The sequence below is a fragment of the Ctenopharyngodon idella genome, chromosome 1, assembly GCF_019924925.1.
Source record: "Ctenopharyngodon idella isolate HZGC_01 chromosome 1, HZGC01, whole genome shotgun sequence".
Taxonomy (NCBI): domain Eukaryota; kingdom Metazoa; phylum Chordata; class Actinopteri; order Cypriniformes; family Xenocyprididae; genus Ctenopharyngodon; species Ctenopharyngodon idella.
Genome location: NC_067220.1, coordinates 38,400,376 through 38,411,839, shown reverse-complemented (window position 1 = coordinate 38,411,839; position 11,464 = coordinate 38,400,376). Strand labels below are relative to the sequence as shown.

At 37.6% G+C, this 11,464-nt stretch overlaps 2 protein-coding genes across 3 annotated transcripts in view; one reads left to right on the top strand and one right to left on the bottom strand.

Moving 5' to 3' along the window:
- Positions 1-879: 879 nt before the first annotated feature.
- ddx39aa (DEAD (Asp-Glu-Ala-Asp) box polypeptide 39Aa) lies at positions 880-9,903 on the bottom strand. Its single transcript, XM_051906747.1, has 10 exons — positions 9,737-9,903; positions 8,903-9,115; positions 6,643-6,770; positions 6,073-6,349; positions 5,852-5,970; positions 5,569-5,700; positions 5,373-5,482; positions 4,693-4,837; positions 4,386-4,533; positions 880-1,139 (listed from the first exon to the last, which is right to left on the bottom strand). Exons 2-10 carry the CDS (start codon positions 9,108-9,110, stop codon positions 1,123-1,125), a joined length of 1,284 nt encoding a protein of 427 aa, XP_051762707.1. The 5' UTR covers positions 9,111-9,115; positions 9,737-9,903; the 3' UTR covers positions 880-1,122.
- Positions 9,904-11,039: 1,136 nt separating this feature from the next.
- evi5l (ecotropic viral integration site 5 like) overlaps positions 11,040-11,464 on the top strand; it is a 56,698-nt gene continuing 56,273 nt past the window's right edge. For both annotated transcript variants that reach the window (XM_051906711.1, XM_051906701.1), the window contains exon 1: positions 11,040-11,324. The gene's annotated coding sequence lies outside the window, so the exon portion shown is untranslated. The remainder of the gene's footprint in view (positions 11,325-11,464) is intronic.

Below are 11,464 nucleotides of genomic sequence, written 5' to 3'. Positions count from 1 at the left end.
TGCTGCAGACACACCATTCTCTTAGATCCATCTGTATACACTGGCTTATGAAGAGGAAGACTACATTTTATTCCTACAAATTTGTGTTTATATTCTTTTGGATGAGTCAAGTTCTTCTTTTGTTGGGCCAAATTCCATATGATGTTTAATTTTTTTGATGTTCCAAGGAGGAATAGGGCATAAATGGGATTGTGCAAGTCTATTCAGATTAATGTCCATGTTCTCCAAGTGGGATTTTATACGAATACCAAAAGGACTAATATACTTGGGTCTGGCCTCATACAAATCTGGACACTGAGGGTGAAAAACTGAAGAGTAAGCTGGATTGCATTTGTTTGCTTTCAATTGCATACTGAAGAGCACATTTCAAGAGTCTTCTATCAAGAGATGGTTCCTTTGCTTCAGTATACAGACTTTGAATAGGCAAAGTCCTGAATGCTCCTAATGAGACGTAATCCTAAGTGGTGTACAGTATCCAGCATTTTGATGCAAGATTTTCTGGTTGACCCATAAACTGTACTCCCATGATCCATTTGGGATAGGATCAATGTTCTATAGAGACGTAGAAGTGTAGTACAGTCTGCACCCCATTTTGTTTTGGCCAGTACCTTTATGATGTTCATTTTCTTGAGACATTTATTTCTTAATTTTATGTGTGGAACAAAAGAAAGTTTGTTGTCTAGTGTAAGTCCTATTGTAGAAGGCAGAAATGCATACATCATACATAAAGTTTTGGATTTGGAGAATTTAAGTCCATTTATAACAGACCAATCATATATTTTGTTTATGCTGAAGTTGTTCTTTGTAGCTGGAATGGAAGAAAGCACCAAGAATGACAACTGACTTAATTTCTAAGATTTCAAATATCACACAAACAAATTATGTAGTATAAAATGTTTTTAATTCTCAGATCAAACAACCACAATTAACAGAAGTAAAAAAGGACTCCCCACCAATCCCCTGGACCAATAAAATAAAGTACACAAATGGAAAAAGAGGCTTTTAGGGCATTATCATATGAAAATAAAACTGGGCGGTTCTCTCTTCCGCTGTCACAGAAACTACACTGAGACACAGATACGGAGAGCTGGACAACCACCATCACTTCAGCACACATCTAGCTCATCTGGACTGCTCAACTAGAGAGAGAAAGAGAAAGAGAGAGAGGGAGAGGGAGAGGGAGAGAGAGAAGTGTTAGGAGTAGGGATGTCAATTTACATAAATTCCCAAAATCGATCATTGTTTAAATTAACAATCAATTAATTGATTAATTAAACTCTTGAATCCGAAGCGAGGGCACTTCTAAGTTATGTTATTTCAAAACCACTTGCTTAACCAACAAAATAGTTGTCATTTTAAAGCTTTGAAGCTTGGCTTTAAAATGAATATAGGGAATATGACTTAAGTGCTTTTAAATTTGCTGACATTAGAAGTGCTCTGTTTTCATAGCGTGGAGAGAAAAACAAACAAACAAACAAACAAAAAAAAAAAACTGCTTTACATGAATCTGTTAACATATTGTTGAAAAGGTCTCAACTAGCAGAATACAACAAGTCTAACTTAATAGTATAACTTTCAGTTAGAGACCAAACTATATCAAGTATTAGGGCTGTGCGATATGACGATATATCGTTATCACGAAATAAAAGGTCTATCGTTAGAGATTTTTCTATATCGCATATATCGTATTATGTAAATATATTGTACTATTGACACTTCAGAGTGACGAAATACATGACTGAGAATATAAAGAGCGGGACGTGCTTGATGTTAAAAGAGTTACAAGCGGAACATATCCTGAACTCGTGCTGACTGGCACACTGCCAAAGTGCGTGCATGAAACCTGCCTCTCTCAGAAGGCGATCGCGAATTAGAGACGTGCTCGATGTTAAAGTGTATTAAGCACAATAAGTAGGGGTGGGCGATATACTGGCTGACACAATTAGCCAGTAGAAAATGTCAACTGGTAAAGATTTGGGACGATCGTCCCCGTCGTGTGAGGTTGCTATGCTGCGCGGTCACAAAAGTTTATAATTTGCATGAGTTTAAGCATTGCGGTTTAAAAACAAGTGGTTTTAAACCATATTAGTGCAATTAGCAGTGAAAGACATTTCAGCATATGCACGCGCTCTCTGAGAGACTGTGTCTCAGCGCTGTCTGAGACACGCGCGACATGAAGCCGCTGCTCATAGAGCGCGTGAGGACTGAAACTGAGTGCTTTTTGATGCCTAATTGGGCTTGAACTATATATCGTGATATACAGTGGCAAGAAAAAGTATGTGAACCACTTGCAGAATCTGTGAAAATGTTAATTTTAACAAAAAAAGTGAGATAATACAAAATGCATGTTATTTTTTATTTAGTACTGTCCTGAGTAAGATATTTTACATAAAATCCACAAAAAAAAAAAAAAAAAGCTGAATTTATTCAAATGACCCCATTCATAAGTATGTGAACCATTGATTCTTAATACTGTGTGTGGTTACCTGGATGATCTACGACTGTTTTTTTGTTTTGTGATGGTTGTTCATGAGTCACTTGTTTGTCCTGAGCAGTTAAACTGAGCTCTGTTCTTCAGAAAAAAAAATCTCCAGGTCCTGCAGATTCTTCAGATTTCAAGCATTTTTGCATATTTGAACCCTTTACAGCAGTGACTGAATGATTTTGAGATCCAACTTTTCACACTGAGGACAACTGAGAGACTCAAACACAACTATTAAAAAAAAGGTTCAAACATTCACTGATGCTCCAGAAAAAAACATGATGCATTAATAGATTGGGGTGAAAACATTTGGAATTTGAAGATCAAGGTAAATTGTATTTAATTTTTCTTCTGGGAAACATGCAAGTATCTTCTGTTGCTTCCGAAGGGCAGTACTAAATGAAAAAAAATGATATTCAAGTGAAGTAAGAAAAATTTCATCCTCTTCATCCTGTTCAGAAGTTTTCACCCCTGACTCTTAATGCATCGTGTTTCCTTCTGGAGCATCAGTGAATGTTTCAACCTTTTTTAATAGTTGTGTTTGAGTCCCTCAGTTGTCCTCCATGTGAAAAGATGGATCTCAAATCATACAGTCACTGCTGGAAAGGGTTCAAATATGCAAAAGATGGTGGAAAACTGAAGAATCTGCAGGACCAGGAGGATTTTTCTGAAGAACAGAGCTCAGTTTAACTACTCAGAATAAACAAGGGACTCATGAACAACCATCACAAAGTCGTAGATCATCCAGGTAACCACACACAGTATTAAGAATCAATGGTTCACAAACTTTTGAACGGGGTCATTTTAATAAATTCAGCTATTTTTTTGTCTTATGGATTATATGTAAACATCTTTTATGTAAAATATCTTACTCAGGACAGTACTAAATAAAAAAACAACATGCATTTTGTATGATCTCTCTTATTTTGTTAAAATTTTGCACATTTTCACAGATTCTGCAAGTGGTTCACATACTTTTTCTTGCCACTGTATATCGTTATCGTGATATAAAATTACTCATATCATGATCTAAGATTTTGGTCATATCGCCCAGCCCTATCAAGTATTCCTATGAAAAAGCGCCACCAACGCATGTGTAAACCGTATAAACGATGCTTTTGCACCACGTTTTGGTTTGTAACTTTCAAAACATTAGTAAACCATAGGTTTTATAGACAGGGCTTAGATTAAGACGGGATTAGCGTAGGGACGATGTGTAGAGACCAATCGGCCACTATTTTACAGCTGGAGAGCACTTGGATTGGTTTGATTGCTCAGATTGACAAGTCTTGATTTACCATGCGTCACAGAATGGGAGCGCACAGCTGAAACAGCGCTGGAAGATTAATCGCTCATCAATCAGGATCTTATTACTTTTTTTGGACCCTTGGTTATTTATGTTTCAAAATAAACAGCTAGCCTACCGAATCCATTGCATGGCTTGAAGACACTAATATACTTAGAATACGTAACTACAGCACGCTCGCTAAAGTTTTCCTTGTGTCTGCTGCATGCGTTTTGTGCATGAGCCGCACATACCTCAAAACTATACACTCTAATGATGACCTTGCTTAAAATCGACAGTTATCGATTAAATTAACAATTAATCAATCGTCGATTAATCGTTAACATCCCTAATTAGGATGCAAACAGTTATATACACAAAAAAAAAAAAAAAAAAAAAACACTGGTGAAAGTAAGCTTTACGTCAAAGACAGCAAATTTCAAATGAACAAAACTTGAGACTTCTTAAACTAGGGATGAGCTGATTCAATACTCTGTATCCATCCAATACAGAGGTTGTTTACTCAAGGTTGCTGTATCAAACATACAAAAAAGTATTATCAGGCCATCCCCATCTTAAACGCACAAAGAGACCAACATAAATGTGCTGATTTCTTACTGTAGGTGGAGATGTCTATTTCCTCAGGCAACTCCGCTACGTTGACTTCAAAACGGTCCTGCACATCATTCAGGGTCTTTGCATCTGTCTCATCTGATACAAAGGTGATGGCCAATCCTTTTGTGCCAAACCTACCAGCACGAGCAACCTAAAAGTGAGGAGAATGATAAGTTTAACAATCTTGTTGAGTTGTCCTGGTTTCCAAGCACACACTTAGTTTTAATCTTGGGGTTGAGCAGTTATTACTTCTAATAAAAAAAGAAGAATGCTGAAAAGAAGAATGCCACAGCGCATGATGAATAAATACCCTGTGTAGGTATGTGTCCGAGTCCTCAGGCATGTCATAGTTGAAAACTATATTAACACGCTCAATATCCATCCCACGACCAAACAGATTAGTAGCCACCAGGATCCGCCGTTGAAAATCTTTAAACTGTTGATACCGGGACAATCTGCAGGAGAGAGAATGAGAAATGATTTCAGCATTTGCATTTCTTACCTAACCACTGCAATATCATAGGGGTGTGCCCGAATACTAAATCCGTATTTGGAAAGGCACGAGAAAAAAAAAAAACAAAAAACAAAAAAAAACAAAAAAAAAAACAAAACGCAGTCTATGGAGCCCTGAAAGGGACAAATATCTAATCTTGGGAACGTCAGTACTTATTACACATTTCACTAGTATACACACAGCATGTGTGATTGCGAATCTCGAGAGTGAAAGTAAAAGCAAAATTTCACCCCCAAATTTCAAAAGCAATTTCAATACTCCACATATTAACAGCAGCTTCCTGATGCTGGCAAATTATTTACATTATAATTACCCAACTATATAATTGTGAGAGAAAGCATTATAAATAGAAAATATATTTTTTCCTCCCATCTTATGTGTATTCCCTTTAGGGGCTCTGTAGTACACGTCATTTCCTTTCCGTATAAGGTATTCGGCTTCGGGCACATCCCTAATGGGAACAGCAAGTGACTCACCTTTCTTCCTGAGCCATTCCCCTGTGGATCGCAATGGCAGGGAAATTCTGTTCCACCAGCAGCTGAGAAAGAGCCACACAGCGTGGAACTGACTTGACAAATATCACCACCTATAATACATACAAAAACCATTGGAGTTGATAAGGGCCCACTTTCAAAGCCAATGACTGTAAAAACATGATGAAATGACAGTCACCTGGTTGAACTCAAGAACGTCAAGAAGGTCAAACAGTTTGCGGTTCTTTTCACTGTCTTTCAGTTTGACATAGTATTGCTGAAGACCATGCAGCGTAAGCTTAGTCTCATCATCAACAAACACCTCCATCGGCTGCAAGAAGAGAAGAACACCTTGGATCATTGTATCAAACCATATCTGATAGGAGTTTGAGGACTGTGGGTACATGCATACAAAACCTCACAACCCTAATTAAAATTGTAGATTAAAACATTTATAAGGAGAAAAGAAAAGGATGACTCACGTCTTGCATGAATTTGCGACAGACCGGTCTGATCTCTTTGCTTAATGTGGCACTGAACATCATGCACTGCTTTTCGTGAGGCGTCAGTCTGAAGATATCCTGGACATCCCGTCTCATATCTAATATATAATCACACACAGTTAGACCTCTGGTGAATGATTAAATACCCACTTCCATATAGCAGCCCATACAAAAAAGAAGAAAAAAAAAAAAAAACACACCCAGCTGCTCCAGCATCTTGTCACATTCATCCAATACAAAGTGTTTGACATTTTTGAGGTTCAAGGTCTTGTTGCGAATGAGGGCAAGGATCCTCCCTGGTGTTCCCACCACAATGTGAGGGCAGCTCTTCTTCAATACATCCTCATCCTTCTTTATGGACAAGCCACCGAAGAAGACGGCACACTTAACGTTGGACATGTACTTGGAGAAGCGCTCGTACTCTTTACTGATCTGGAAGGCCAGTTCACGTGTGTGGCACATAACCAACACAGAAACCTGCAGAGAAGACAATGACAAAATGGCAGAGGGCAAAAAGAGAGTTATAGTCTACTGCTGGTTATTCTTCCAAGTGAGAAGATTTAATGCTAAACCTAATCACTTTTCTGAAATAAAAGAAATAAATCACTTATTGGAACAAATGTTAGTTTGGACAATCTTAAGCAAACTAGCAAAGCTCATGACAATGTGCCCCAACATTCCTTGACAATTTATCTGTTTGGTTATAGAAATTGTTAGATAAACCATAACATGTTTTGGAGTTTGTAAGATTTAGTGCAATTAACACACACCTGCCCATCCACTGGTTCAATCTGTTGGAGTGTGGCAAGCACAAATACGGCAGTTTTTCCCATGCCAGACTTTGCCTGGCACAAGATGTCCATGCCCAGGATGGCTTGTGGAATGCACTCATGCTGGACTGAGGAAAGGAGAAAAAAATAAAAATACATTAAGAAAAAAAAAAAAAGCCCTTTCAAAAAGTTATTCTATAGAAAGAAAAAAACAAGTAGCTTGGACAAAGATTTTTAAAGTAGGAGTCAGTTCAGTATCATTTTGTGAACTGAGAAAGAATGCTCTAAAAAATGTCACCTGCACAGCCAGGCAACATCGGCACTAAAGTTTATAATTTGCACATCTTTTTAAGTCTTGCCAATTTAAATGAAGCGTTCAACACTCACACGCCCTTTGAGAGATGGTGCGCTCACGTACACAAAGCACGCACACATAAAGCCGCCTCAGAAACAGCTCGCGAGTACAAAATTGAGTTCTTTTTGTGGCTAATTGCATTTAAATTGACAAATTCACACACATACAAATCTGAGTACTTAAGTAAACATTTGGTTGTCTTAAGTGAACAAACAGTTAAGAAAATGCATTTGTAACAGTATATTTGATCAGTCCATTCTGTCTTGAAGTGACAGCAATGAATGTGAACAAAATGCAAGTTTTGGATGCTTGTGACTCATATACAGCACCTGCTGCAGTATTTCAACCACTAAAAACAGCGGGACGTTCTAAAACACTTACCCCTGGTTTCACAAACAAGGCTTAAGCTTGTCCTAGACTAAAATGCATGTTTGAGCCGTTTCAACTGAAAGCAACTTGCACTGACATCTCTTAAATTATGTCAGTGCCACTGTTTTGACTCAAGATGCATACCAGTAATGTTTTTTTCTAGGGTACATTTATAAAAGCCACTTAAATACCCTAATTGAACTAAGGCTAAAACAATTATTAAAAGATCAAATTCAGTATAAACCTTATTGAAGATGGATACTATACACAGACGAGCAGATGAGCCCAGAATATTAAAGCGGCACACTAAATGTTTAAGCATTCGCTTTACAATGGTTTACTTTGGAAAACCGCTAATCAAAAAACTGCGTGTTTATATTCTGGGTTCATTTGCTTGCCTGTACATAGTATGCATCATCATCATGGTCTTACTATATTAGTTCCTAGCACAAGCCTGGTAAAAATGACTGGCGGGCAATGGAGAAAAGCCTTGTTTTGCCCTCCAGGTGGGCGTTCCTAATACGTTGTATCATCATGTGAAAACTACGAATACTGACTGAAATCCCAAAGAGCATTGGTGGTAATTTGGTGGATGGTACTTGGATGTTCTGATTTAATAAAGTATGGTGGCCATTCATACTTTCATATACTCATATATAACTGCTCATATATTGGATCTACTAATACTAGTTATCTTTTTACACATATGGCAGTGGACTCTAAAAATCATTAAAGGATTAGTTCACTTCAGAATTAATTTCCTGATAATTTACTCACCTCCATGTCATCCAAGATGTTTACGTCTATCTTTCTTCAGTTGAAAAGAAATTAAGGTTTTTGAGGAAAACATCCCAGGATTTTTCTCCATATAGTGGACTTCACTGGGTTGAAGGTCCAAATTGCAGTTTCAATGCAGCTTCAAAGGGCTCTACACAATCCCAGCTGAGGAATAAGGGTCTTGTTTAGCGAAACGATCAGTCAATTTCTTAAAAAAAAAAAAAAAATAATAATTTAAATTGATATACTTTAACCACAAATGCTTGTCTTGCACTAGCTCTGCGATGCGCCACGCATTTCGCAATCACGTTGGAAAGGTCTTGCAAAAAACTTCATCAACTTCAAAATTGTCTGACATTGATGTTTTACCTTTTTTTTTTTTTTTGCAAAAGGCGATTGACTTACATAATGCGTGGCTGTCGCAGAGCAGTGCAAGACGATCATTTGTGGTTAAAAAGTACATACTTTTTTTTTTTTTTTTTAAGAAAATGACTGATCGTTTCGCTAGATTAAGACCCTTATTCCTAGTCTGAGATCGTGTAGAGCCCTTTGAAGCTGCAATGAAACTGTAATTTGGACCTTCAACCCATTGGTACCCCAGTGAAGTCCACTATATGGACAAAAATCCTGGAATGTTAATTTCTTTTTACTGAAGAAAGGAGGACAAACATCTTGGATGACATGGGGGGGTGAGTAAATTATCAGCAAATTTTAATTCTGAAGTGAACTAATCCTATAAACTTTTACACAAATTCTCACCCTCAGAAGGATGTTCAAAGCCACAGTCGACGATCGCGCGGAGCAGCTCTGGTTTCAGGAGGAAATCGCGGAAGCCGGAGCTGTGAATGGAGACGTAGGAGCCTTTCACCTCCTTCTTGCCGGCTGGGACGGCACTGTCCACGGCGGTCTGCGGCTCCTCGTCTTCCTCGTAGTCCAACAGCTCATTATCAACATCGTTTTCGGCCATGGTAACTTTGGGAGCAACAAGAGGGAACGCATAGATGAAAATATCACAGTTATGCCAACAGTACAGAAAAATGCTGCTCACTGTTTTGAAAAAAGCTAATAAATAGATATTATATAGCATTATCCAACTCGAAATTCTCTAAATGATTACCTATATTGTTCTCTTTTCATCAGTTCTACCTACATTAGGTTAAAGCTGAAACTATTAACCATGATTCAAGTTGCTATACATGTAAAACCTGCTCCAATTTAGCCGCTCAGCGTGTAGACAATAGAGCCGCCATTCACTGTCCCATCTAAACCGATCTTCTGATCTAAACCAGCGATACAATTCGTATTTTCCCAAAAGTATGTAGAATATCGATGACTATGAAACATTTTGATATAAGTGAAGCCATGAAATACGAGGCGGTTTGGACGCAAAGCGGTTTCGTTTGCGCGCTTAGGCTTTGAGCCTTGCAGGCTGCACGGCTAGAGAAACGCGAGGTGTCTACAACTGTCTGTTTAGTTACTTAGATTTGTTACTAAAAGTATCTCTAAAATAAGGTTAAATCATGAAGTGAATAGCATTAATTATTCTGCGTTTTACAAATCAGAATTTGTAAATGTATCAAAAACAAAAATTACCTTGCAACGTTGATACTGACCGTCGGCACTCAGAAACCGTGTGATTAGGCCTTAAGTTTATAGCGCTTCCCGGAAATAAAAACTGAGCTCTCCCATTGGCTGTATTCAACGTCAATCATAGTTGAGAAAAATGATTGGGTAACATAAATGCACGTCGATATTGTGGGCGGGTTCAAAACCCAGTCGTCAGCCTTCATACTCTAAAATGTCCACACGATGTCACTATATGCATTCTGATTTTTGGCCTTCAATGATAAACAGTGCGACATAAATTTCGAAGACCACATTAAAAAAAATCTACATGTTTTCCCCTTTAAACGGTTTTGGAATTTTTAAACCCGAAAAAAGAAAACATTATACAAATAAAAACTATTTTTATATAACACTAAAGCCAAAAGTAAACAAAGCTTGTTGGCATAATTGTCACATTTTCAATTAACAAGACATGTAGTATTAAAATAGACAGTACAGAAAATAAATAGGCTACCAAATTTAGGAAGCAAATTAAATAAAACATAAAACAATATATTAAAACAGGAATTAATTTATATATAAAATATGATGTATAAAAATAAAATAAATTACTCAAATTATAAATATCCGGCGGTGCCTCCAACTGAAAATATGTGACACTGACTGAACTCAGCTCACATTTCCTTTGAATACTCTGACATTCTGAAATTCTGAAACATTTTTCAGTTCAATTTTTCAGCAAAAGTGTTATGCTGATAATATAATTTGTAAAGAAAAATGCTAAATATAAACATTGTCACTAGTAATTTCAGAATAGTGTACAACCACTGTATGTAGATTTTTTTTTTTTTTTAAACCTATTCACTAAGGAGAAGAGAGCGGATCATAACATAGCATTTTATGAAGTAAAAAGAATAGGCCTGTAGATTTTTTTCGGCCGTTTTGTATATGATTTATGAGAAATTATAGTAGTTATCGTAAAGGATAACGTGGCTCATCTTCAGAAGATAATAAACCGGACAAAACGGAACAGTTACACCAATCAACACCGCAACATCACCTGCCCGCTACCCCACTGTGGCTGAGGTTAAGAAAAATAAAGGATTGGTGGGATGAGCTGTCAATCATGGCTCTTCCAGTCTAGTCTATCCTCCTATTGGTTAAACGTTTGTCAGTCGCATGAGATCCGCTGACGTTAGAGCATTTCACTGTGGTTCATTTTGAACGAGACCCTGTAATAAACGGAAAACAAATTCACATTATGGATTGGTTTTCATCGGATATTTATTGTAATAAGGTAGCTTTTGATTATTTATATCAGCATTTTTATTAAGTCACGGCCAAGGTAGTAGGCGGGACCTGGGCGGGGTTTTCACTTGTAGGCGTCGACCGCAGCTCTCCTTGAGGAAGCTCGCCCTGACGACTCATATTTTCCTCTAGATGAGCATCCACATCCAATATATCCAATATGGTGCCCTATTCATTTTCCGACTTACCCTAATGGTCCAACGGCTTCGTACAAGAAAGGATTGCCGAAATTTGCCGGTTTTGTGACCGATCATCTTTAAAATGGCAAGATCGCCGGAGCAGCTTCAGTAATGAGACCGAAATTCAGGTGGGCATTGCTCTATGCATTTTCCATCACTGACAGTGTGTGGTGGCTGGTTTATTATGTGTGCACTCATCCATTGGTATACAATACTTATTTATTTTAAAAATGTTAATCAGGATGATATGACATAGAGATATAGTCTA

Coding starts and splice junctions, on each gene's coding strand:
- ddx39aa (XM_051906747.1), bottom strand. CDS start 9,110: ATGGCCGAAAACGATGTTGATAATGAGCTGTTGGACTACGAGGAAGAC. Junction 6,350..6,642: donor TTGAACCAGTGGATGGGCAG/GTGTGTGTTAAT, acceptor TCTTCTCTGCAG/GTTTCTGTGTTGGTTATGTG. Junction 4,838..5,372: donor GGAATGGCTCAGGAAGAAAG/GTGAGTCACTTG, acceptor TCTCTCCTGCAG/ATTGTCCCGGTATCAACAGT.